We start from the raw sequence: 27,386 nt of genomic DNA, 5'->3' as shown, positions 1-27,386 counted from the left end.
TTAATGAGATTTTTTATATAAGAACTAATTTTTGCGAGTCTGGGACGAGACAAAAGTCAACCCCAAAAACTTTTCGTGGCAGAAGAAAATTCAACAGAGGGCCTGTTTGTGAAGGAGTCATATCAAAGTGACTGTTAACAAAAGCTTATATCAAGTCTCGGCGACCAAGCTGAGACCTGATTGTGATTAATTTTAACAAAATTTAAAAGACGAATATTAAAGTAACGTTAGAAGATATTTTGAAATACCAAAGCTTTAGAATCTAATGGGTCAAATTAATTTTTTAAAATTACGATTAGGCAATTTTCGAAGGCTTTCGAAGTGTCGTATCACGGTTAGCGCGCAAGAATGGGTCCTAGCTTGCGCATATTCGAATCTCAATTTTACCACCATATTCGAATAAGGCGAGAAATTTCTATTATTTTGGTACATAATTCGTCTAGCTTGCGACCGCTTTGGATAGGTCAAAGCACTCTCACTGGTTTTACTTCTGGTCTCCTGCGGATCCGTAAAAGCCGTAGGAGAAGATCAGAGAGTGCACAAACGGGATTTTCCGACCATTCGTTACCTTCGTTTACATGCAGTAGTAACAAGTAAATAGTCTCAAACAGTTGAGGAAATTTGTGTTTTGCGAAAATTTGTTAGGAAACTCAAGTCTCTAGGGTTAATGATATACATCATTTAAAGGAAAGTAGATCTTTTTAGATATCGGTGATAGAAGCCCTTGTTTACTCACGTGTTATTGCCTGATATTGCGCTGGTTAAGGCATCACGGTGTGTCACGGGTTCACGAAGGGTTAACAGTCAAAGCCAAGATAAGTTTATTTACATACAATAAATGTCCACCTCTTTCTACGACACTAGGGTGAATAATTGTTTTAGTGTATACCACACAAGAACCAAAATATTTGTATACGTGTATTCCTCTCAATATACCGAAAAATGTTCGGAAATTAAACTCTTGACGCGCGATTTTTTCCAATGGGATGCTTGGAGTTGAATAGTACTTCCCAATTACTTCCGAACTATAAGTCATAATTGAAGGTTATATCGACGTAATTATGTCTTGAAAGTTAATAAACTCAAAAACGCTGAGTCTATATGATTGGAGAGGAGTTAGGTTTAACATAAATACACAATTTAGGCACAAAACCAAGGCCTTAATCAGAGGTCCGTTTTTCACCCCACAGAGAGCGGTACAGGTTCAACTGTAACAAAGTAAATTTTGAAGATCCTCCCTTTTACCACCAAAATCCCCATGTGGCCTCGCTCGGTCGTTCTGCTTTCCCCAAACGGATGATTTGGCTAAGAAGTCTGACGAGAATACAACAATATTTAATGGACAGTTACTGAGTTACATGGCATTATGAGAAATGTTGCAGCCAGCTGAGGCCGAAATGCCATGTACCTCAGAAATTGTCTATTAAATAGTACCAAAGGAAAGGGAAAGGATCAGCTTTATTTTTATACCACTTCCATTAGTTTTTCCACATATTACATAGAGGCATGACAATAGAGTGAGATGGCCGAAAGATTTCACAGGAGAGTACTCATTAAGAGTGGAGATGTGTAGCAAACACACACACCCCGAAAAATCAGGATTCATATGCTTAAGTAGTTCTGTTTAATTTGATTAAAACATTAAAGGACATACTTATTCCGACAAATATTTTAAGTTCCGGTCTTCATTTGCTTGGCCTACTCGGGGCAGATACGGACGATTAAGAGCTGATGTAATTTCAGCTGACGAAAGTTGCTAACCGTACCCTTACAAATCAACGTACCAAGATCATTAGACTCAGTGAAACAGAGTGTACATCATCTAGCTTAAAGTGAACTTTTACAAAGCTAACACAACTATAGGAAAACAGTTAATTTGAAAACGCCGGCATCTACGTTTAAGACAAATGCTACCTTTTGAAGCTCAGAAACTGAATGTCCAATCATTATGACTCTCTTGGCTTCCTGGATGTACTCACGTAAAGCTCAAAAACCACACACTTGGTGATAATTTCTTTGATTTCATATGTCATCTTATTCCGCAGACGTTCGTATCAAACCCTCTTCGCAAATGATTAGCCCGCTAGAGACATCTCCTCTAAAGGAATGTCTGAGGTTACCATCCGTAACCACCGAGTATGTCACCTGGCAGCTGACATTGCGTTACTTCACGTGGAACAAGTCACGTTACGAATGTCATTGCGTTGTGTTACGTCTGTGTCACGGAGCTGTTTTTCTTGTTCATTGGTGGCTTAAGATAGGGATCCTCTGATAGCGTCAAAACGTCCGCTCGCTCTTCTTTCCGATACATCAGGCAACGACGAATGAAATTCTGTGGAAAGAACGTTTCAAAGAGACATGGTATCTGAATTAACGACGATGCTTGTTCGAGGCAATTAATAGAAGTTCCTACAGAAGACACCCGGGGAAGCAGAAAATAGTTCATAACTGAAACTAGCCGGGCAAGGAAAGGAATAAACACACAGACTGTCTAGGAGGTCTGACAGGATTTTAGCATGACAGCTTTCTCTAGTCATTTATTGAGCGTATTCCGATTGAGTTTAAAATTTAGCTAAAAACCAAACTAACTTTCCGGTGAAATGCGGGGCGTAAGGATTAGAAGGAGGAGAAAGTTGATGCAAGCGAATCCTAAAGATCACGCTTAGTGCTGACAAAAGAATAAAACTGGTGTATTGTATTAGCGTTTCTTGCACCAAGTGGAATTAATTTAGCTTGGAATTTAAACTTAGTTGGAACGTAAACAGAAAACCAACGTCGGCGATTTCACAAACTATATCTTGGATGCATACTTAAAATCGTCCTCATTTTTCTAGCACCAGTCCATTGAAGCATTCTGTGACGCGCACACTGACTGACCCACAAACACCTTGTTAAATTTAGCTTTAGTTATTGAGGAGCCATACCTTCGCCTCAATACTAACAGCAGGTTTGGCGGGAAAGTCGACATCTTTCGCCTTCAATATGGTATTGTTTTCCAAAATTGCTGCTTGAGTCTGATTGTGACCAAATGGCTTGAAGAAAAATTGTAATGAACAACTTTTAAGATTAGAATTTAATTGTGAAAAAACAAATATATATATATATAAAATACCCAAAAATACTCCAGCGCAATAAAAAGTAAAATGGCCTAATGAAGAGAGCGCATTTCATTCAATAAGATTTATATGTAAGATCATCTTATTAGCTGCAACAGATAACAACAAGGCACGGACTTACCTTTCTTCCATAAAGCATTTGAAAAAATATCACTCCCACTGACCAAACGTCCACCTGAGGAAAAAAAGAACAAAATGTATATCAAATACACCAAAGTCATCCGAACAGTTGTTGAGAAAGAGGCATCACTGCAATTGATCGAATCAATAAAATAAAACGGAAACCACTCGTTGTCTTTCAAGGAAACGTGAGGCAGAAGATTTTCTCCTTATCACTGTCTCTTTGCAACAGGTGTCTAAACTAAACCCCTTCACCCCCTAGATCTCAGTATTAATTCTCCTTACTGCCCGCCAAACAATTCTTATGATGTAAGTTCGGAGATTTTGGTATTGGATCAATTAATAATCCCTTAGTTGACATTTTTCTTTATCATCATCACTTGTCTGCTTGGTATTGTTTTTTAAATGTAAGGAGAATTTCCGTCTTGGTCGAGGGGCTGTTGTTGTTTCACACACGCGCGCGATTTAAAGCTCTCCATCCCTTCAAGCTCTGTTGCAAGACATGGATAAGAATATGTAGTCTTCAACTGAAGACGCGGTTCTTCGCTCCAGCCTCTACTACACTCATCCTGGGTTGATAGGCCTTGGAATAGTGTCTCACTACTCTCTCGCTATCCCTCAATCACCATATGTACTATAAGTCTTAAACAAACCTGTTGACCGAACCTTTGAAATTATACACAGGAGTTCGAAAGAAGCACACCAAGAAGACTCCCTACGCGCTTGTACCACCATTCTGGTACTCCGCTTAGACTCACTCACCTGCTGTTTTTGCCACATAAAGTTTGGCCCTCTTTGTTCACTCGTTTTCTACCATAGAACCAACCTTATTCAGTAAAAATTTCCCCCAAAACCAAAATTTGACAATTACAAATTCCCGGTAGTCAGTTCTTAAACAAGTTTCGACTGATATATCTTGTTACCTTGGAGGAGATTTTTGGCGGCTCTTTTCCGACAACAAAGCACTCGGGGGGGAGGTACCAGTAGGTACCGGCCCCCTGAGAGGTCAGATCCATACTATCGTCACTGTTATCCATTACTTTACTGAGACCGAAATCTGTAATCTTCACCTCCCCACTGAGTGCGCCGGTACCCACCAGCAGAATGTTACCTGTTGAGAAAACAAGAAGAAAATTAGTAAACTAGATACTTGTTGAGTAATGACTCTTACCAGGAGCGCTCCTGCTCTTACCTATACACGTTTAAGTTGTAATGTGTCACCAAACTTTATCGCCGATTAACAACTATTCACCGAAGCGGCTACGACAAATGGTGGATATTTAGTGAGAAAATATTCCACATAAAAGGAAGGATTCTAACTCTTTTGTTTCCGCAACAACTGCAATATTTTCGGGTGCAAATTCTGCTCGAGTTGCTCGAAATTGAGTAGCAGAGGATATTCGGAGTTTGAGTAGCAAATCTAAGCGCGTCTTAAACGCTATTCACTGTTTTGTATTTACTTATTGTAGCCACTCAGAGGTAAATACGCGGAAGCTGCGACTTTGTCATTTTCGGTCGCCTCCGAGGCTGCTATTACTGACGTCAACACAACGCATTTCTTACCAGGTTTCAAGTCATAATGAATGACTGGGGGTTTGATCTCGTTCAAATACTTGAGAGCACTTACAGTCTGAAATCAACAAACTAACAAAGTCATCAAAATGTTTTTCGATTGTTATTACTATTGGTACATTTTTAGCACCAAATTTAAACTCATTTTAACGACTTGTGCTAATCTGCATGTTCGACAACACGCACGTGTACTGAGCAATGTGGCAATAATACAGCAATAAAACATCACCAGTATTTAAAAACAAATTTCTAGACACTTTAAACTCTATTGTATCACGTTAAGTTTACTTTTCCTCAGCAAAAACAAAAACAAGCCATCAAATACAACATACCTGCGTGACAATAGACTTCGCCTGTGTGGAAAAAGAACATCAGTTGCTACTACAGTAAAACCCCGATAGTACAGTCACCTACGGGCCAAAACAACCTGGCTGTATCAACTGGGTTCGCCGTATTAACGGGGTAGGGTCAAATTTCATGACTTTAAGGCCCGCGCGACTGTTCTTTTTGATAAACAAATTCAAACTTCCCTCAGTATATAGAACCCTTTTTTAAATCGGCTACTAAGCCGCCGGTTTTGTAAATTTAGCACTAATGGCCGTATCAACGGGAGAAAATTACAAAGGATTCTTCTGTTTGGAATTCTCAAATGTGGCCGTTGGTTCTGCCATAAAAACTAATGATAGACCGTTAAGGAAGAAATTTACCACGAAAACATTTAAGTAACATCCATGAAATATGGACATGGTGAATTAGATTCTGTGTCAACGTTGCTGAAGTGTGCTTGAATTTCGTTCATTTCATGAGCTCCTTAAACAACATAAAGAATTTAATCAACTATTTGTAGCTACAGATTGCGAACTTTTTGTCCACCGGAAACTTGGTTCACTTGCTTTAATCACCATAACAAATGTGGTGTTACATTGCGTAACTTACCTCTCTCTCAGGCACTGTCTTATGTTGTTTTAAGAGGAAATCCAAGTCATTTCCATCGCAGTATTCCAGAACGGTACAGAAACTTTAAGTAACAACAAACGGAGTTTTAAAACAGGACTATAAAAATCAAATTATGTTTTCATTTGCGTAATGTACATTCATCGACGCAATTTTAATCAAATATTAAAAAAAAAGAATCTCTTTTTTGTTTTGTTTGTTGTTTTGTTTTTGCTTTCTGTTTTTTGTCTTTTGTTTTTTGTTTTTTGTTTACGGCAATGAGAACTTACGAGTGTTGCCCAATCTCAAAAACGTCGTAGAGGCGAACAATTCTCTGAAAGGAAAGAAAAAATAAGTGAACACCTAAAATTCATTGAAAGTTTTATAATTTGTAGCTTCAGTAAAATCAAATAATGTAAAGTAACATTGCCGTCGAGGAGATAGATATATTTCATTTACCGTGTGGAAGGTCCCTTTAGGAAAAACCAGCTCTGCCAGAGGTCCTGAATGCTTCCCGAGGCCGACAGCCGAGAGCAGTATTCAATACCAAGGGCAGAGTTTTTGCCATACGCACCGATTTGGACCGTTAAATAACTTTTTTTTTCAGCTGGTTTGTTTTTTTTCCGCTTTGCTGCGAATGGCGCGTAAAACTTCCGGACCGTGCGACAACATGTAACCCTCGGGCAAATTGTTCCTATTAGCCAATCAGAGCACGCGCTTTTGCAAGGCTGTGCTACAATCTATCTTATCAAGCTGCTATTTTCATTCTTCCTTCAAATTGAAAGTAGTTTTGCTCGAGACAGAAAATGGCCTAAATTGTCGCGAAAAAGTTCCTTGAAAATAAATTACATGGCACGGAAAAACCAGAAATTAAAAGTACTCACAGGGTGGTCAAGAGATTTATGAATATTGTATTCACGCAGAGCATGCCTGTGGAAATCATCGAAACAGTTAAAAATGAGTTTAGCGGGATTGTCGCACAACATTCCCAAGAACTGCTGTAAAAGAGACCATACTTCTAAAGTAAAATAACCAAAATGGAGGCAGTTGATTTTGAAGGAGTCGGTCATGGTTCGAGTGTAAGGTTCATGAAAGCGCATCTTCTGAATGTGTCATGTAAGAAACTTAACAATTAAAACGAATCAAAACAGTAACAAACATAACTGTTAACAGTTGTCATCACGCTCTAGGACGAGTTTACTAAACGTTTTGCGCAGCACTTTACGATCACAATGCCACTCTACTTGAGAGTATAGCTGGGGACCGGCGAACTGTCAGGATTCTCTGAAAAAGTACTGGGGAAATCTGGTATACTGAGATAAGCATCTCATCAAGGGAAAGTGAAAATACTTCCTTGCTTTTACCTTGTGAAACAGGAAAAAGGATTAATTTGAGGAGGATGAGCCAGCAGGCTTGAACGCTTCCAAACTTACTTGATGTAATTTGTCTTCCTTTCTTCTTTCCAGTCATTACATAACTGATGTATTTTGCACGCAACGAATCTATGCTCTTTGAGATCATATCCCTGGAACAGGAACACAACTCTTCACTTGACTCAATGAACAAATTATTATGAGGACAGCTATGTTAAGGGTGGGTGATAGTGCACCTGATAACTCATTTCACTTCAAGAATTTTTGTGTTTTCATTAAACCCCTTAACCCTTTACACTCTAATATCAGTAAGTATATTCTCCCTACTGTTCTCTATACATTTCCAAAGGTGCTGACAAGGAGAATTTATCTAACAATCAAGAGCTTCTTTATTTGGTGATCGTAGCCTTTATTCTCGTGACCTTATTGTATGATTTAGAGGTGATATTGTAAGGAGAAGTAAGATGTTAATCACTCTTATTGTGTCCACTGGTATCGTCATTTTTAAAGTATTAAAATATTAAAATACGTTACCTTATAAACTTCACTGAAGCCTCCTTTTCCTAATAAATTTAGTAACAAGTATCTTTCGTTTAAGGTCGGGTGATTTTTAAACCTGTAAATGATAAAAAACTTAATGGTAATACAGGTTATTGATTACATCACATGACTTGTTCATTATTATTTTCTTTTCACCTCAACGTCTGCCACCAGCGTCCTCCGTGTTTCAATTGCGTTAAAATCCATAAAGAGGGCAAAACTAATCTTCTCAGACACTTCCCACAGAAACTCAACAGATACACCAGGCTTGAGCGTTTAAAAATACGCCTTCTCAAACAAGTCAGCCATAATTTAGTAAGAGGAAATTATTGAGATAAAATGATATGATTCAAAGCCAACAAAACTAAAAATCCACACCTAATCTCACATACGTTTGCTGAGTTCAGTAAATTACAACCTGCGGCTCCACTGATCGTTTAGGCGGCTCCGCGGTCTTCTTTTTCCATTTAGTGCCGAAAGAGCCATTATGTACGCAGCCTATATAAAATTGAGTGTTGAAAGTAGTCCAAGACAGCATTGGTCTTGCTATACTACGCTCTGTAATTCTTCCAGAAAACCCGCTCCAACTTCTTAACCAATCAGATGCAAATGTAGCGCCAATCACGATTTGGTCACCCGCGTTTTCCCGCGCTTTGAGCAGTTTGCTTGGTTTCTGTTTGAGTTCTCATTGGTTCCTAAGGATATTTTCCTTTCTTCTGATTGGTCGTTGCATCAACTTTAGTTTTGATTTTACAACACTCAATCGACAAGCGTTCCGATAACATCATCGATAAATACAATCGTGATATATTGCCGGAGAGGTTATTCAAATGTCTGACTCACTTTGAGTTATCCTCATTATGTATTCTTTTGGATTCTCGAATGTGAAGATTCCTTTCTCTGTCCAATTTTTCTAATTCCATTTGAAGGTCGGTCTCCTCCTGAAAGATGCAAAGAAACAGACACATGTCAGCATCATTTTATCGAAATATGCTGACTTAACTTCCAAGATCTGATTGTTAATTCTCCCCTCGAGCTGCTATTCATTTCCTTGTGATCTAGTTCGGAGAATTTGGTGCTAGATGACGATAACAACTTCTACCTGATACGTTTGAGTTTTCTCATTACCTGTTTGCTAGATAATGTATAGATATCATAGGAACAAGTTACGTGTTTATCACCTCTGGGAACTAAAGGGTTGATGTAGATCGAAAGATAATATCACTGGATAACATTTCAATACTTGCACAAGTTATGCTCTCGTAGGCCACAAAAAAGACCAAGATGCAAACACTGTACAAAATATACATGTTCCTGTACAGACAATATCAAATAACAGCTGTATTAACAGGTGTATTCAATCTAGCATGGTGTCTGGGCTCATGAAATATACAAGCAGTTACACAAGGAATTCAAGCCATGCTCCTGCTCTAACTTATGGAAAAGAACCTCCTCCTTGTGTGTCCGAAACCTTTAAACAAGTACTGTTATAGTCCAAACTGTTATAATATATTTTCAGGTGATTCCTCAGTATAGCACTGCGCTTCCTGTACTGCGCATAAAATCACGTAATTAGGCGAATAGGCAAGCGCCTCTGAAATATTTCTTTCAAGTTTTAAAACCCTTGCTTTCAGCTAGCGCAAAATGCACAGTGAACCGATGAGTTAGTGCGCGTGATAAGTAACATTACAGGCATAAATGCACAGACAATATGATCGCATCGCTCACCTGGGTTGGAACCATTTAATCCATTGACCCTTGAAATCCCAGGATGTGACTGTTAATTCACCCCTAATTGCTAAACATTTCCTTAAAAATCAGTTTCAAGAATATGGTACCTTTTTCAGCGCTATTGCCCTGAGTTTTAAGATTTCTTCTCTCTCATGGTACTCCATTGGAGAAAGTCTGTTGAAATACGAGAATACAAAACAAAATAATTCAAGTTGTTAAGAAACCCTAAATATTTATATAGTAGAGCAGATGCATGTTTTAACAGGGTATTCAATAATGACTGTACATGTACAACATTATTGATTCAGAACTTCTGTAAGAAGCATCAAAAATCAGCTAGCTCAGTTCAATTGGTAGAGGTTGTCCCAATCTCTACATCATGATACACCTATGGCAGCTTCTGGTGGATGGATTGCTTCAATTCACAGCCATGAAATGAAATATTTACATATGTAGACAGTGGTTTGTGTCATAAAGGAAGATGTGTGTCAAGCAATTTGTCCTTTGCCATTATCTTGCTGTAATAATAAATAATTAAATCAATTCCTCAAAAAATGCAGATCAAGATGTATAAAAACTCAACACTTGCTTCTGGAAAATCAAACCTTAAACCTTGAAACTTGATTCTTGACTTTCAAAACTTTTGAGACTTGAGAACTGAGTTTTGAGTTGGGACTTTAAAATTGTAACGGTTATGATTAATTTGTAACAGCACTTCTGTGATCCAATCCTGTCTGTAATCATGGTTGTGATTAACAAATTGGACTCCCACTTCATGGTCATCCAATTTTGCTGATCACTTGACGTATGATTATAGACCAAATAGGACTCAACTGGCTCCTATTACCCTTATTAATAGTTAATTAGATGTATATCTTCTACTTTTAAGCAACTAGATGTATCTAATATATTCTGTGATTCCCAAGATAGCCACAACTATTGAAGGCAAACAATCTTGTACAGATGTCCTCCACATAAGCACACTGTACTTACACAGGTGATGTTGGTCTTGCAAATTGATCACCATCTGAGCTGGCTGACTTAGATGGTCTTTTTTCTTTCATATCTATAAAATAAAAACAATTTAAGCAGGGGCTACAGTTCTAAAGTATTTGACTAAATTAATGTACACTGTCCCTTGTTCTAATCAAAAGTTTGAGATCCTCTCTAGATCCAACTACAAAGGAAAAAAGTTAGAAAAATACTAATACAAAGACAAAATAACAGTAACTAAATAAATAAAATTTGCCTCACTCCCAAGGTGTGGCTTCGCAAATCAGTTAGTAATAGCAGCCAAATAGTCTCAGGAGGAGGCAGGGGTTCAAAGTCTAATTTTTTTTCCCCAGCTCTTTTGCTGCAATTGCTTAAAATTGCTTTCCACCAGCAAAGATAATTTCTTTACTTGATTTTCACCCACAGGTTGAATGAAATTTCATTAAAAATTATAACTAGAAACAAAATTTGGTTCAACTCTCAAAAATCAAGACAAGGAAACATGGGAGTTGTGGATAATACACAATAATTTGTGGTTCTATCAGTTTCAAGTTATCATCAAATAACATTGAAGCATTCATTGCATATTTGAAAACATTGCCCCCTAAAAAATACTAGTTAGAACTCAGAACACTTGTAAACTTATAAACTATTTAGTAATATGTATCTACTTGGTTTGTAAACTTACTTGTGGTATTTGAAACAGGTTTTCTTTTTGCCAAAGCTTTTTTCTGTTTCTCTAATTCTTCCCTCTGTCGATTGATCCTTTCCTGCTGACTAAAAAATTTCAAAGAATAAAGATATAGAGGATATTACATGGCTGTGCGGGAATATGAATTTTATCTTCAAGTGCTGAAAGTATCTCTCACTTGTTCGCTTTGTCCAATCATGAGAGATACTTTCAGCACTCGAAGATCAAATTCGTATCCCCAAGCGGCCATGTTATGTTCTGTTTATTTTATTTATACTGATGAAATTTCAAAAGAACCAGCTGCATGCCTGAGCGGGAAGCTCTCTTGTAATTGGCTAATCATGTTAGTAACCATGGCGACACCAATATCCTCGCATGTGAAAGATAAAAATAGTATCTTCACTGCACGCAATGAAGATATGATCCTTCAGTAAAAGGAAAAATCCTGGGTATTTCATCAGTATTTGTAAAATAAAATAAAGATAAGATAGTAGATAATAGTAAGAGTAAAACTAATAATACTACTCATTCTAATTTTCATAACAATTGTTCTGAACCTTGCAAATGTTAATTATCAACTGGTTGATGGTTGTGACTTGCAAAAAGACAAACAGGAATAAAAAATTGAAAGCTGAAACTGTAATAAGGAACTTTTTAAAATTTGTTAGTTTTCCAATGATTTGTTGCAGATTCCAACATCAGTAATGTCTTTAACAACTGACTCATGTTTTCAATTGTGCATCAGTTGATTTTTGAAGCTCTGAAGCATTTGAAAAGCTCTTACTAAGAGACTACTCAGTTACTACCCAAGTTACCAGAGTTAGAACCCAAACCTCCCATTCAATTGACATATGAACCAATAAAATGTTTTCTCTCCAACAAAAAGATTCCATATTGCCGTGCATCTTTTCAGTAATGTATCAGAGACAACACCAAAATACAGCAGTAAGAACAAAAAAGTGGCACACAACAAGCTACCAAGCATGTAACTGATGTTCTTAAACCACATTTTCAGGTCTTTGTGATCTATATCCCAGAACAGATACGCAGGGACATGAAATCTCCTTTTTAATATGATGAAAAGCAAAATGCAGTGAATGGTGATGTTGCCAGCAATGCATCTGTCCTTCACTAGATCATTGGTACAAACCAGTCAAAATGGATGGCTGTATAACTCAAGTGATAGAGAAGTCACAATGGTGTAAGAAAAAAAGAGATAATTACACTGTCAATTCTTTAAATGCATGTCCATCCACCCAGTTCTCTACAAATGACACTCCTTGCCTGAATATCCAATAACAAATGAAGGGAAATAAGTAACTCCAATCACATAGACAAATATTACTGCAGTTTTTCATTGACTTACAGAACTAAAACAGCTTGCTGCAGATTTAAACTTAACTACATATATACAGCAACAGCATTTTAACCCTTCAGCTTCCAGGAGTGATTAACATCTAACTTCTCCCTGCAGTCTCCATACATTATCCAGCAAACAGGTAATGAGAATACTCAAATATCAAGTAGAAGTTGTTGTCTTGATCTAACACCAAATTCTTGTTACTAATTTAAAAGGAGATATGTCATAGCTAGAGGGGAGAATTAGCAGTCAGATCTTAGAAGTTAATGGGTTGAGAATTGAAAAATATATGGACAAGCCTAGTACATATTCATTTCTGCTAAATGTGATAATGTCAGAAATTATAACTTTGCAAATTTATTGCTGAGATCACTGAATAATATTGGAAATAACAAAAAATATATTATAGGTCTCTTTAAATAAATTACAAACCATACATTCATTGGGCTAAAACTGAAATGTCACCAAATTGCCAGTGATTGTTATAGCCATTGCTGTTACCATGAGGGTGCAGAGTTTAGGTTTGACTTAAACTTTCAATGTAATGCATTTATTTGTTTGTATCATGCACTTGGAATTTTTCTGATAATTTTATAGGCAATTCATGGGTCTATGTAATTCATCTAGGTGGTCGAAATATTCAGAAGTTACATGTAGTTGTACAAAGAGAAAATAACATAAAATATTACATAATTTTTCAGTTACCTCACAGGAACAAAATAACCAAGTTTCAATCTGTTCTTCATGCACATCTCTCGGCCGGCTTTCTTTTCAAGGGTGGACTATTAAGCCCCCAAAGAAAATGCAAAAAAATGTTAATGTTTGGACAAATACTCTTCCATATGGCATTTCCTAAGGTACACATGAATCATAACAAACAGAAAATACATTTTCAGCACAAATTATCAATAAATGCTTCCTAACTTTGAATTGATCATTGAAAATGAAAATAGCTATATTGATGAGAACAAAGAGAAGAACCACAAACTTGATGATGATAATGATGAGAAGGATGATGATGATGATGATGATGGTTGAAATAAAAAATAGAACAAATTCTCTTAATTAACTTACCGCTGTTATTAACAACTTCTTGTTAATTTCCATACACTTCTCAAGACTTTCTTTCACCTTCTCAAAAGCTTTCTGGAATTTTGGTTCAAAAGAACAACATCAAGATGTACACTGTATATAAATCCAATGGGAAACAAAGATTTACATCTTATACTTTTACTGCTCTATTCAATCTCAGCAGCTGGAAAGACTTGTGCCAATTCTTTTCTGTTTCATTAAATGCATGTAGTTGTTGAACAAATGGTTCATAAAAGTGGAAATTGGATGTACCTGATGAGCATCAACTTGGCTTTTGTATTCATCAACCAACTGCAGAGAAACCGCAAATAAAAATGACAACTCCTGACCATTGTGTATAACTTTATTGTAATTATAATCAATTACCATGAAAATAGGGAATACTACATGAGCATACATGGATATGGAATTCATCTTCAAGTGTTCAACTTCATCAACCACTCATATCAAGTTGAACATGAGAAGAGAAATTTCATATCTACAAGCAACCAAGACTTGCGTTTTTTGGTTTATTGTATAAACACAATATAGCCCTATAATTGGCAAGAAAAGTCTTCTAATTATTAATGACTGAAAAAAAAATAGGATCCACCCCTAGAAAGAGTCACATAATGCATTTCTTGTTTAGGCCAAGGATGAAAAAATGCTTTGAAAAAACAAACAATGGGGGTAACTTTTAATCAACAAAATTCTCAGTTACTGACTTCTTCCTAATTGACAGAAGAAATCTTTTCTCATACACAGCTAAACTCAGCCTGTTGAAAATCTTCCAGTTGTCAATTTTCACTTTCAGCCTTGAGAAACACCATTAATTATCAAAGTTTTTCTTTTTTGTATTTTGGTTTTCTTCCCCTTCAAGGAAATCTTGAACGTCATGGTCTGTAATAAATTTTTCAGTGTTTTAGCATTGTGAAGGCTAATTTGCCATTCATTCATCAACATGACAGAGTGGCACAAAAGGCATGTGACGTGTCAGCAGCTGATTGGCAATATCAAACACTTTGTAAAAAATTAATATGGTTTTTTTTTAATGTGTTGTTACTGCTCAGGGCTGGAAATCCTTGTAATACCAGAGTTTATTTGATAATGTAATCATTACATGTCAGTCAAAAAAAAAAACAAAAAAAAAAACACAATTCACTGATCTGAATTGATCCATCTGAAGAAATTTATATCAGAAATTTTTCCCAATTACTGTATGAAAATTAATGATAATTTGGAAGAATCTTTGAGTTTTACCCTTGTAAGTTCTGCGATCTTGTTCTCCTTCTCCTGAGATGAAGCAACTCCAGTTGACAAGGAATCTTCCATTTCCTATAAAGATAGATTAATGTTACAACACAATTACACAATTTCTGTAGAAAGTTGTAATCCTTTGTTCATATCATTTGCAAATTAAACTGCAAATCAAACTTATCAGGGGGTGCAAAATTGAAGCCTAGCATGAGTGTTGGGTTTGAAGAAAAAAAGCAACAAAACAAAAAAAGTTCACATGTTTATAACCTTAACTTTCTGATTACTATAAATTTCTTGAAAAAATACTGCTGTAGCACATAAATAATAGCAATCAGATCAGCCATACAAATACGATGTTGGTTGTTTGAAAACTTATCACTGGTAATCTGAATTTCAATAGGCCATAACTTACAAGTCTGTGGTGCTTGAAGAGTTGGCACATGGCTACACAGGATAATATATTATCTTCATGTTCATTGTAAGTAATGATTCCTTCTAAATTTTCATGTGTTGTTAATTCATATGTGGATAGTGCATCTAACAAAATTTCATTTTAAGTAACATGTATATCATTTTCCTGATGCCAATGATAATGATGAAAATGGAAAATTAATCACTGAGAAGTTTTAAATTAATAACGTGTTACTGTACCTTCAACCTCTCAGTTGTCAGGTTTGTCTGCAAAAACAAAAACCAGAAGAACTGCAATTAAAAAATCTGGTGTAGAAATTGAAGGCAAGTGATCTAGTGTTTTAGGCTACATTTACAATTCAGTCTAACTGCCACCTTCTGCCCACTTTACTGGCTACTTATCTGTTGGGTGATAGGGTAATTTAGTACCATCAACTGAGTTGATACCATAGAGAGTTTCAAATCTGACATTTTGAACATAAGCCTTTTGTCAGAGCAAAGCTTGAAACATCAGCTTTAAAACTCTTTATGGTGACCAATTTATGTTATAAATTCAGTTGATACTACTAAATTACCTGTTATACTCTCCCACCACAAGGCACCACTGTTTCTTTAGAAACTTACCCCTTTCATGGGGCAATAGACTGCTCTTTCTATCTGTTTATCGGGGTAATAACCTATGCTGGATGTTGAGAGGACACACGAAAAGTTTATAAATCACAAGCAGGAAGAGAGTGATTTACAAAACCTTTTTGGTGTTCTCCCAACACCTCGAGTTGTTTATTACACCAGTAAATCCATAGAAAGTGTAGTCTATTTCTTTTAAAAAATCAAGTCAATTACTGGTGCTATAAAAATAATAGGTTTTTGACCACTCAGGGCTCTCAGTTTAAGTAAAACACGTTTGTTAATCGCTTAATTTTTAAACATAATCTAGTCTTATAATTTTTATCTTGATTTTCTCTGTAATTTATATATATGCCTTCTTTTAATGTTGTAACATAGGATATGTGATTATTTATCTTATGACTTAATAAAGATTCAATTCAATTCAATTGCCCCGATATTTTGTAGAACAGAATACACATTCTGTGGCGTCCCCTATCAGATTAGTGACAGTGACCTAATAGATTTATACTAATACCCCTTATTTCACTCACACAAAATGGAGAGAAAGTGTGGAAGTTTGTGTCTAAGCACACTGTGCTGGAAAATAACACAACAATGCTTTTATATTTAGTGTCACATAACTAACGGTCAATCAAGTTCTCCATTCTCTAAGCAAAAAAAAAATTTGAATTCCTCTTTTTAGTGCAATGTCTTTTTACTTTAGACTTCTCAACCTGTGTGGATTCGTGAACAAATATTCCAGCTGACTCAATGCCATCTGATCCATCGGACTCTGGTTCAGGAGGACAAGCTTTGACATTCAATGGACATGGAAGAGTGGAACTGCTATCTGCTTGAAACTGAAAATGCAATTGAGGAATTACATCCATATCTGATGGAAGCAGTGCTAAAAATGGTCTTATCAGTTATTTTGAAATAATTCCCTTCTTCAACAAGTCAATAACAAAATGCTGTGTTCCCTTCACAAATGTATAAAAAAGGCCCAGTCATTTCTCAAGATGCTCTTACTACTTTTTTGATAGATAAGGTTTTCACTGCAACATTACAGCCTCACTATTACATTTTGCAATATGAGCTTATAACTCAAACACAACTTTGGCTGCCCTTACTTTTTGTACTTTTTCTATTTTGTTTAAATAGATCTGTACATTGTTCAAGAACCACCAAATTTTGTGAACTTTTTCACAGTTCTGTATTAAACGAACAGATATAATCATCAAACAAACTGTTAACCCAATAATTGCATCTACATCTATGTGCCCATTACATTGGGTAACAGAAGCAATACCTGAGATGTAAATGATGGTAAGAGATTCTGTGGACTTCGTCGAGCTGGGGAACTCTCATTCTGTATTCAGAGGTAAAAAAGTAAATATTAACCCTATAAATCCCAAGATCTGATTGTTAATTCTCTCATTTAGCTGTTACACATTTCTTTGTAATTTAGTTACAAGAATTTGGTGTTCTATCATGATAACAACCTCTAACTGATAAGTTTGAGTAATCTCATTACCTGTTTGTTGGATAATGTATAGATATTGTAGGGAGAAGTTACATGTAAATCACTTCTGAGAGTTAAAGGATTAAGTCTGTCTTAGACCAAAGTGGCCCATTCAGCTGGAGCTTATCCCTCTTAGTCTAGCATGACACATCTACACAATTATAAAAGATGCGTAAGAATTGCTCGAGGTGTAGCCTCAAGCAACTCTAGCTTCTTGATTGCTCTCCCAAGTGCTTCATATCTTGATGAATGCACGGCTGATGTATGAACCAATTGCTTTATAACATTTTCAACCTGATAGAAAATTTGTTTTCTTGAGGGATTTGTTTGCTGACATCATGAGCATGAACAATAGGAATATGAAGCACACTTGCATAATTGAATTTGACTAGACAAATTTACTAGCTATGTTATAATAACCACTGACTACTAGAGAGTGCTGATGCTCTTTGTTGTTGACCCCATTAAATTGCGTTTAACTGCATGAGATAAACAACTTCAAATGTAAAGATCAGTCAATATGTATAAGAAAATAAGACATTGAAAGTGTCTTAATGTACCTTGAAATACTCTGTGATTTTATTTGTTGGTTCTGAGCGCCCACTTTTACTAAGAAAACCTGCAAAGCACAGCTAAAATTCATCATCATAAAGTTCTTCAAAAATTTAAACTTACAATGAATAAGAAATAAAAAAGACCTTTCACAATGTGCTCTGAACTTTCTCCAGACCAACAAACATGTTAAACCAAGAGAAACTGCTTGTTAAGTGTATGCTGTAGTCTACAGAAGTTCCAGGTTAAAATGATATCAATCTAGTACAAATTTTTTATCATTCATGTAATGTACTTGGAACAATAGAAGATAGAAATTAAACTAGTTTTGTATCAGTTCAATCTAGAATCGACTCTTGAACAAAATCATGTGTTTTTCAGTTCTGTCTAAAGAAATAATTCAAAGCATACATGGTTTTGCCATACCAGGGGAATCTCCATCCGCATTTGCTTTCCGTTTTCTTCCTAAATGTTTTTCACTTCTCTGGCTTGGTGTGATGCTCTGTATAGAAATTACAAATATATTGCATAAATTAACATAAGTACCATTTGCTTTGTATTTATAACAGACATTTGCTTTATCAGAAGCAGTGGTTCAAAGACAAGTTAGTTGCCATTTCATAGACACTTTAAAAAGTAACATACAGGCCTTTAAAATTGACCAGTATGACTTTGCAGTGTATACTGTTCTTACAAATGTATTCAAGCAATTACAATAACAATAGGAATAAAAGAATAAACACCAACACAATCATTTATTACAGTGTACATGATGAAATCATTCTTTCAAGTGGACTGCAATAAATTGAAGAATTGCAGAAAATGAAGGCTGGTAAAATGGGATGATGCCATGACTTGCGCATGACTTGGATTTAAGTGAAGAAGATTTGAATAGAGTCAGCTTCACTCTCACTTCCTAGTATGTTGGAGATCTAGGCAGCTAGGGATCAATGAGCCAGGATGCTTTTAGAAGGTGACAATTTCTGTTACGGTTCATTCCCTTCTCCTTTTCCTCTTACAAAGAGACCTACAAAGTAATGAGGCTATTGCTGCAACCCAAATAGGAATGGCTTAAGGGCTGCTGATGCTTGACAAAGGCATCCCAGACTCTAGTGGACAGAAGTGTCCATTTTCCCATGGTAGGCTAAGGAAATAGCCTGTTCTATCATGGTGTCACAGACCTTTATGTGGTTACCTGTATCTCCACTATAATTGAATTATAGGTAAGTCAGTAGGGGCACAGAATTTGAAAGGGTCTCACTGAATGAGAAGTAAGTCAGATCTTTGCTTCATAATGACAGCCCAAACACATACTTGTAACAACTGTACCAGGCAAATGCAAGTGTGCTCTGCATAACCTGAACAATATGCAGCTACCTCAAATTCTTTATCACTTGCTATTGAAGAAACACTGGCATTGCTGTGTTGAGAGTCTTGATTGATACTCTGGGGGATAAATTGGTAAAGTAAATTTAATAAATAGATTCCATGTTTGTGCACACCTGTTCAGCAACATATCACAAATGACATCAAAATGAGCTTTGAACAAAAAAGTTGCTGACAAGTTGTAGTGCACGTACTAACTGAGAGATGTAATGAGTGAATTCCTGAGAAGGAGTTTTCTTGGTAACACGGAAGTGATGACTGACGTTTCGAGAACCTAGGTAGAAGTCATCATCAGAGTCAAGAGGATGGTTGCTGTCAGTCGAATGTATACTAACTGTATACTGCCACGAATATCTAATCACGAGACATTCTCTATCTTCTACTCTTCTAAGAGTGAAAGTCTCCTGTGAGGACTGTTCCAAGATGTATTACCAGATTTCAAAATTCTAAAACGTGGTGTTCACTTACTCGAGGAGTAGAAAATCTTGCTTCCAACAGTTCACGTTTTTGCGGGTCTACATGTAGAGCCTCAAGGCGAGAAAACTGAATTTCGCCTTCGCCGTGTCTCCCTTCACCGTGTCTCCCTTCACTAGCTGTTGCAGCCACTAAAAGGAAGTAAAAAAATTAAAATTTCAAAATATCGGCCAGTGAAGGTCTTGAGTTTACGAAGACACTACATGTAATTCCAATACTTGAGCTTACTTGTTGGATGTTTTTGACTCATTTGCGAGGAACTCGTGCTGTGTTCTAGCTGTAACTGAAATGCAGGGCTAGCTACTCCATTGCCATATGGCTCTTCCATGATTCATGCTACTATTCAGTACACACAGACAGACAAAAGTCGTAATTGTTTCGATTTGTCTAAAGATTCATGGCTCTATTTTTGTATCTCCCTCGAGGCTGCCGCAATATGTGATGAGGGCCTGGCTACTAAGTCACAATCTTGCAAAGGAGAGGGCCCAGGAAGCGACCCGGAGATGGAGTGGGTCGGGTGGGAAGGGCATGAAAAAGTTGCTTGAGATCTCAACTTGGTACTCTTTTCCCGAAATTCCCGATATCTTTACGCCCTCCAGACAATTTATGTTAGGCAAAGGACGGACATCATCAAAGAAAAAAACAATGACGTAGATTGTTATTTAAAAAATTATTCCAATATCAAAAAGTCATTCCAGACTCTTGAAGCGACCAGAAGTGTTAAGGCACAACCACGTGACTAGTCTAAAAGTTTGGCGGGCTATTGGCGGCAGCCATATTTCCCTCGCCACTTTAAGTCAGTGATTACACAAAGCGAAATGTCTTTCTTTGAAACTCTCGAAAAGCTGTTAGGTACGAAAGATTTGTACGAAGCACTAAGGCTAACTAAATCAGCTTCTGAGTCGGAGATAAAGCGAGCTTATCGTAAAAAATCGTTAGAAGTTCATCCTGATAGGGTTCCCGAAGCGGAGAAAGCGAGTGCCACCGAAAAATTCCAATGTTTGAGCAGAGTTTACACAGTTCTGTCTGATCAAGACAAGAGGGCGTTGTACGATGAAAGTGGGGAAGTTGACGACGATGTTGTGGTCCAACAACGTGATTGGGATGCCTACTGGAGACTACTGTTTCAGAAAATCACTATGGAAGATATTGGAGAGTTTGAGAAAAATTACAAAGGATCAGAAGAGGAAGTGAACGATCTCCGGTCGGCGTACTTGGATTATGAAGGTGATATGGACGCTATCTTGGAAAATGTGCTATGCTCCACGATCGGCGATAGTGAAAGATTCCGAAAAATTATTCAAGATTTGATTTCAAAGGAAGATCTACCGACTTTCCCAGCTTTTGTAAATGAGGATAAAAAGAAGAAGAAAGCGCGCAAGCAAAAAGTTAGTAAAAAGTATTGGTCGATCTTTTATATCAAATGTTATTGTCCTAGAAAATATCCATAGTCTCCTAAACAGGATCATTAGAAATTTTTGACGAGTAGCAAAGTCTTCTGTGGAAATGCCATCATAATGTAGTCATCTGATATACCTCCATCAAGCTCGTAGAGGTGGTGGAGAACAAAAGAATATTTCAGATGTACGTCGGATTTCGTTTTAGTTTATGATTGAGTGACACTGTATTAAAGTTTTGTTACTTATAGAAATTATTTGAAAGAAGCCTTATCTGCATGAGCAATTTTTATTTTACAACATTTATGCGGCAAATTAATTTGGTCGCGTAGATGTTAGCAAGCATTTGTAAAGAATTTGGCAACAGTTCAAACTCTGTGTGCTGGTTATGACTTTGGATAGATAGAGTATTTTGCTGGAAACGCATGTACAGGCCAAGTGGGGCAACTTTAATTTGTCAAATCGAAACAAACACGCAACCCTAACAGTGAACATATTTGCCTCATGACCCTTTTTCTCAATCTAATTGTTCTCATCTTCACAAGCTAATCAAAGTTACAGCACAAAAATAATTGCTTGTTTTGATAGAGCTATATACATGTAGATAACCTGATAGTGCAGATAAGGACTTCTTAAGATATTTCTTTTTTTTTCACTGTATTAAGTGGGCAGGATCTTACAGTGGGTTAGTCCCATGATTGAATTCCCAAAACAGGTTATGGTTTGTCATTATGGTGAATAACACTTTCAAAAGAAAAGTATAATTGTTTGCCTTACAACCTGGTCACCCTAGTCATGGATCATGATGTTTCAACAGCATACTGCTAGTCTTCTTCAGGCAATGAGGTGGATTGAGCATGTGTCGTGTATAAACTGTTGGAGTTCCACGGCTGTGGTTGGTATATCTTCTAAAGTTTCCCTTAGCAGTTTGCTGCCGCACAGGTCCTCCTGCTGTTGTGTCTCATGATCATTGACATTTGGGCTTCTGAGAATTCTATTCTACTATCCTTCTTGATATCATTAGGCTGATTGCTTATATGGATTGCCTCTTCACCTTGCATTTGTAGAAATGGGGATCACCCTCAGTAAACTCAACTTTCTGTATAGGGTTGTGTCCTATTGTCACGTCATGTTTGTTTAATCTTCTTTTTTCCCAAGGCCCAGTTGTATGAAAAGCCACAAGTGATAATCCAGAATTAAAAGTTTAACTTGCCTTTGATTTCTCTTGAAATAAAGCATATATTCAAGCTAACATTTTGTTGGGTTTTACCTTAGCACAAGACAGAACTGAAGGGTAAAATATAAACAATCAAAACTGTCTGGAAAGCTATAACATTTAATTAAAAGTTGTTGTCAATCCTTAGTCATCTTTGTGCCTTGGACAAGTTTACAGTATGTTCCCTCAGATAATCTGTAGAATCATGGTATTAATTTATAATTAATCTTGTGGTGCCAACCTCTTAGGCTCTAGAAAACTTATAAACAGGAAGGTTTGGAAGGTACCTTTCTTACAGACTGAAAGGGGCAGGAGCATGGGAGAATCATGGTCAGCACAGGAGAGGAAAGCACATGAAGGAGAATAAAAATGCAAACATTTGTCAACCGTTCATCTGCAGTGTTTCATAATAGGAAACAGTAGGTGGAGGTCAAAGGTGTAACACAGTAGGAAGGAGGGAAGAGATTCTCCTTCCTGCAGTCTCGTCGTTTTTTTGTGGTCAAGCTTTTACATAGCTGAATGCCTAAGTTTTTGAAGATTATGATCAATGATTTTAAAGACTTAATTTGCTATTTACAGGCTCAGAAAGAGGCAGCAGAAGCAGAGGAGATGGCCAAAGAGCTTGGCTTAAATGACAAAACTGATGATGGTCTGAAACAACTGGTTATGAAACGGCAGAAAGACCGGCAAGGGGCCATGGATGACATGATAGCTGGGCTGGAAGCAAAATACTGCAAACCAAAGAAACAGAAAACATTTAAAGGAAAGAAAAAATAGTTTTTTTACCTTAATCCAAATCTGTACTGGGATGAAAAATTTATATATCCTGGTAGGTTGTATTACAGAAGGGTTGTCCTTCAGTTGCATTCCAGTTTAGCTGGTTATCAGTATTTGACAGTAAATCAAGGGAATATTTATCATCACAGTCTTTTGGTATTAATGTTTAAGTTTACACAAAATTTACATATCTGGTATGTAGAAAGTGAAGGAGTTTGTATTTATCTTGTTCATAGAATTTTCTTAGTGATAACATGTTTTGCTCTGCCTGTTTTATAAAATTATCTCAACCATGCAGTTTGTTGAATTTTGTTAAATAATAATGATCTAAACATATCATATTTTCTTTATTAATTGTCAAGATTTTTTCCACATTTCCCCAAATTTAGACCAAAGTGTATGAGATATGCAATGAAAATTATGCTTATTGAGACATTTTGTTTGTTTGATAAGTCTGATAAATATTTCATCCTGATTCAATCACAACTGCACCATGACATGATTACAGAAATGAACCATTCTATGTGGGGCATGTATTTGGGGGCTATTTGATATACCTTTGGCCAATGAAAAAGAAGAGGAGATGCTTTTTGTACGTATCCCATACAGGCCTGAATTTTTTTCAGGTCCTATTTTCAACTACTTGTTTCAGTAGTGTTCTTAGCTGCAAGGATCTCTTAATTTCATCTCTTCACTGCAGTGCAATTATATGAATTTCATATATCTAAAATCATCATTCATTACTTGGATGGTTTATTTGGACCCAACACACTGACCGGCTCCCAGTTGGCTTGTTAGCTCAGTTGGTAGAGCAATGCACCAATATCGCAGAGGTCATGGGTTCAAATCCCCTAAGGGCCTAAATTTTTTTTCAGGTCCTATTTTCAACTACTCGTTTCAGTAGTGTTCTTAGCTTAGCTTCTTAGCTTAGGATCTCTTAATTTCATCTCTTCACTGCAATACATGATGAAAAACACTTTAGACCTGTTGTATGTAATTCATTATTTGAGTCACATAATAACTAAAGATTTTCCCTAAATATCAAGGAAAATTTTATTATTTTGTCCTTTTTCCAGCCTCATTCTCTGTGGTCTTAAAATGATTAGATTCAGAGACCTTGGGCTAAGAACAAAACAAACACCAATACAATTTTAAGAACATGAGTCTTTCATTGTGTTTCTGTTTTCTTTTTCACTCGTGTTGCTCTTAGGAGTGATCGGAAATTAATTCTTCACATTTCAAATACCACTAAGTTCAGTTTATCAAGATGTATTCCATGATTTCTGGTTATAGTGCTATTGGTCTATAATTATTCGTATCACAATGTTCATTTGTTGAACGAAGAGAAAATTTTTGCCAGATCCTTTATTGCATGTGAAGAAATGAGGAGCCAACTTACAAATGTTAATTGGAACTTTGGTATTGTCAATGTAAACTGTTGTCTAGTTATTAATTAACAGCTGATTTTTTTGCCCATCATTGATTAATTTTCATGTCGTGTGTTTTCCCGCGTTTTCCGCGTAAAGTCTGAATTATTTTATAATTTATATTCTTTGTTTTTGGTCCTGGCGGGCAAGTTGGCATTGTGGATGCAAATTGTTGTCTAAATATTAATTAACAGCTGCAAGATGCAAGATGAAGAAGCAACATAAACTAAATAAAACAAAATAAGGCAATGGAAAAACAACTGATAAATTCTCACATCAATATTGTTTAAATTCTTTTTGGTTTCAATTTCTTAAATAAGGCTGAAACCATTCACTGATCAATTTCCATGTCGCGTCTTTCGCAAAGTCTAAATTATCATATAATATATATTCTTTGTTCTTAGGCCCCGGTGGGGCAGGTGGATTAGATTTATGCGAAAATTAAAAGCCAAAATAGAGTGGGAGAAAACTTAAATGGAATTTAGTCCAGGTCTTTTGTTAATGTTGTTTATTTATTATTTATAGGACATCATTTAATGAACTTAAGTTCCTTTGTTATGTTCTTAAAGTAATACGCGGTCATTTCCAAAAATTACGATGATTGGTATACGAACTGTCATAATTCTGAGGCTATTTCCAAGTTTCCCATACTAGACACACAAGTTTATAATCAAAGATTTGGAGTCAGTGCAACACTGAAAGATCAGAAAGCACTTAATCCTTTCAAAGGAGGCTGCTGCGATAATGAACTCCCTTTCAGTCAATCCCACTGAGGGAGCGGGCTTTATGCGTTCAGCTTTTAAAAGGTTGATCTTTACTCAGAGAGTCTCTCTGTTCTTGACCGCGAACCAGGCAGATTTAACCTGTGCCTTTGGCCTAAGATAGATTTAGTGAAAAATCCATCAAAGTCCTTTTACCTCGCCAACATTACAGCATTTTCTCAAGCCCAGAACTGTGAGTTTTCTTTAAAGGACTCTTTATGTTATGTCGGGGAATTCGGAAAGCCAAGCCCGCTAAATGGCCTGTCCATTAGGGAGGAGAAAACGGGTGCGTGGTAGAAACAGTTCTTTTCAGAACTTAGAAGACGCAAAAGCCACGCTCAATTTAGTTTTCGATCCTTCGCAGACAATTGTTTAATGTTTTGTTTAGAAATGTTGAGAGTTTGTTTTTCTCTCGGGGGCGAGAAGAAATTGGGACAAGACAAGGGCGAGACAGGGTAGGGCAGCACGTGTGGACCCTTTTACTAAAATTATTGACATGACATGACTCCTGCTCTTGTCAAAAGAGAAGCATTCCAGACTCTTTTACTAGTTAGTTTCAATAACGATTCTTCGTCGCCCTTTAAGTCGACTTTTTCAATGTAAGGATGAACCTTGGAGATCTACTCAATAAGGTTGAAAAATAAGCTATTCTTATATCAATACAAGAAGTACATTTCGGTTTTATTTGGAGAAGTTGCCCCTATCTACACAACTCTTACATTGCTGAACAATAAACCTCCCAACGCTATGCGACAATAAAAAGTCAATAATTGCTGGTTAAATGACATCCTTCTTCTTTCATTACCCACAGCAAACTCACTTCCAGGAGCAAAAATGAAGCAAGTAGCAGTTATCCTTCTTATGTTGTGCATCTTTGGGTAAGTGACTCATTGAGGACCAAATAAACGAATAACAATTGAAGTGCTTCATGTAAGTTTACTTAGTTGGTCCACAAGAAAGATCTAAGGACTAGTCGTCGATTTTTTCCAGGGAGGGGAAGGGGTGAGGACTTAAAGGAGATCACATGGTTTCCAAGAGGTATATGGAGGGGAATCAGTCGTCGCCAAAAGAGTATAAATAGGGGACTATAGAAACTTGACTGCCAATTAACTGCCCATGAAGGGGATGGAGGTAGGGTGTAACACTGTAAATACACTCTTCTACATGTCATGTCACGCTAGACTCCTCGCATTATTGCTTTGTATCGTGCTCCTTCGCGTGGGATGATTCGCAGTATTTGCTAGTTCAATACTCGGAAAATACTGGACCAGCAAAGGGCTAATTCGATTTGTTAATTCTTATTATTTGCGCACTGGACGAGTTAGCTGTGTGTTATAGGTTGGTGTAATACAGGCTTTTCCCCCTGCACGTACTCTACTTACCGTGAATATCGATTTGGCCTACCTTGTTTCGCTGGCTCTGTCTTGAAGTGAAAGAGAGGTTCTCACACTAGAACGATTTGTGCAAAATCAAAGCATTCTGATTAAGAAAGAACACGCTTCAGCTCCCTGTATCGAAATAAGTGAAAAGTTTGGGGTATACAAGGAAAGGAAGAACTTTTTTTTTTCCAAGAGTGTAAATAGTTTGCTCGGTGATTCCCATAATGGCCAAGTTGGCTTTCAGTTAAAGCCTATTTTTACCTTACGCCGAGCAATGTTGTTCGCAGCAGACGCGAATAAAAAGAGACTTGCATTTTTTCAAAATTAAATACGAGCTAGTTTCATTAGTTTTGCGATTATTTAAGTCATGGGGAAGAATTGATGGACTTGGAAAGATTCATTACAGTGTTCATTTTTGTTTCAAGGGCTGTATGTAGATGCGATGGTAAAAAAGTCACATATGCAAGGAATGACATCAAAGTTGACCTCATAAAGGTTGTATCGTAGAGAGCGGGCTGACAATAAAAAGCGAAGTTGCCATGGAAGAACAAAAAATTTGAAAAATGCTGTTTCACGACTGGGATGCTTTTTTAAGCTGTTTTCGTGCAAACCGGTTCGACCATCAAAGCGTTTTCGGAAATTAGAAAATTGCAGAAAATCCGTCCTCATTAGCAGCACAAAAGCACTTTCACTTATTTGTTTGTTTTAGAATTTTTTT

General features: G+C 36.7%; 2 protein-coding genes across 2 annotated transcripts; one reads left to right on the top strand and one right to left on the bottom strand.

The window, feature by feature from the left end:
* Positions 1–855: 855 nt before the first annotated feature.
* LOC131791675 (serine/threonine-protein kinase tousled-like 2) lies at positions 856–20,147 on the bottom strand. The gene is made up of 28 exons (XM_059109033.2): positions 19,940–20,147; positions 19,706–19,842; positions 19,229–19,297; positions 18,278–18,353; positions 17,860–17,918; positions 17,087–17,146; positions 16,512–16,637; positions 15,409–15,435; positions 14,761–14,835; positions 13,774–13,812; positions 13,504–13,575; positions 13,135–13,211; positions 12,294–12,353; positions 11,067–11,155; positions 10,379–10,451; positions 9,493–9,559; positions 8,498–8,595; positions 7,649–7,730; positions 7,175–7,266; positions 6,626–6,671; positions 6,032–6,075; positions 5,745–5,826; positions 5,141–5,161; positions 4,800–4,866; positions 4,160–4,347; positions 3,238–3,291; positions 2,925–3,032; positions 856–2,332 (listed from the first exon to the last, which is right to left on the bottom strand). The coding sequence occupies exons 1-28, from the start codon at positions 20,037–20,039 to the stop codon at positions 2,210–2,212; spliced, it is 2,211 nt and encodes a 736-aa protein (XP_058965016.2). The 5' UTR covers positions 20,040–20,147; the 3' UTR covers positions 856–2,209.
* A 326-nt stretch (positions 20,148–20,473) lies between these two features.
* LOC131791680 (dnaJ homolog subfamily C member 9-like) lies at positions 20,474–26,855 on the top strand. Its single transcript, XM_059109040.2, has 2 exons — positions 20,474–21,099; positions 22,904–26,855. Exons 1-2 carry the CDS (start codon positions 20,530–20,532, stop codon positions 23,099–23,101), a joined length of 768 nt encoding a protein of 255 aa, XP_058965023.2. The 5' UTR covers positions 20,474–20,529; the 3' UTR covers positions 23,102–26,855.
* The last annotated feature ends 531 nt before the right edge of the window (positions 26,856–27,386 follow it).

Source organism: Pocillopora verrucosa, chromosome 10 (genome assembly GCF_036669915.1).
Source record: "Pocillopora verrucosa isolate sample1 chromosome 10, ASM3666991v2, whole genome shotgun sequence".
Taxonomy (NCBI): Eukaryota; Metazoa; Cnidaria; class Anthozoa; order Scleractinia; family Pocilloporidae; genus Pocillopora; species Pocillopora verrucosa.
This window is presented reverse-complemented; position numbering and strand designations above follow the sequence as displayed.

Bases quoted from the DNA above. Each gene is read 5' to 3' on its own strand.
- LOC131791680 (XM_059109040.2), top strand. From the start codon at position 20,530: ATGTCTTTCTTTGAAACTCTCGAAAAGCTGTTAGGTACGAAAGATTTG. The intron at 21,100-22,903 runs GTTAGTAAAAAG...TGCTATTTACAG, and splicing joins AGAAAGCGCGCAAGCAAAAA to GCTCAGAAAGAGGCAGCAGA.
- LOC131791675 (XM_059109033.2), bottom strand. From the start codon at position 20,039: ATGGAAGAGCCATATGGCAATGGAGTAGCTAGCCCTGCATTTCAGTTA. The intron at 13,212-13,503 runs GTAAGTTAATTA...GGGGCTTAATAG, and splicing joins AGAAGTTGTTAATAACAGCG to TCCACCCTTGAAAAGAAAGC. The intron at 2,333-2,924 runs GTATGGCTCCTC...TTCTTTCCACAG, and splicing joins CTGTTAGTATTGAGGCGAAG to AATTTCATTCGTCGTTGCCT.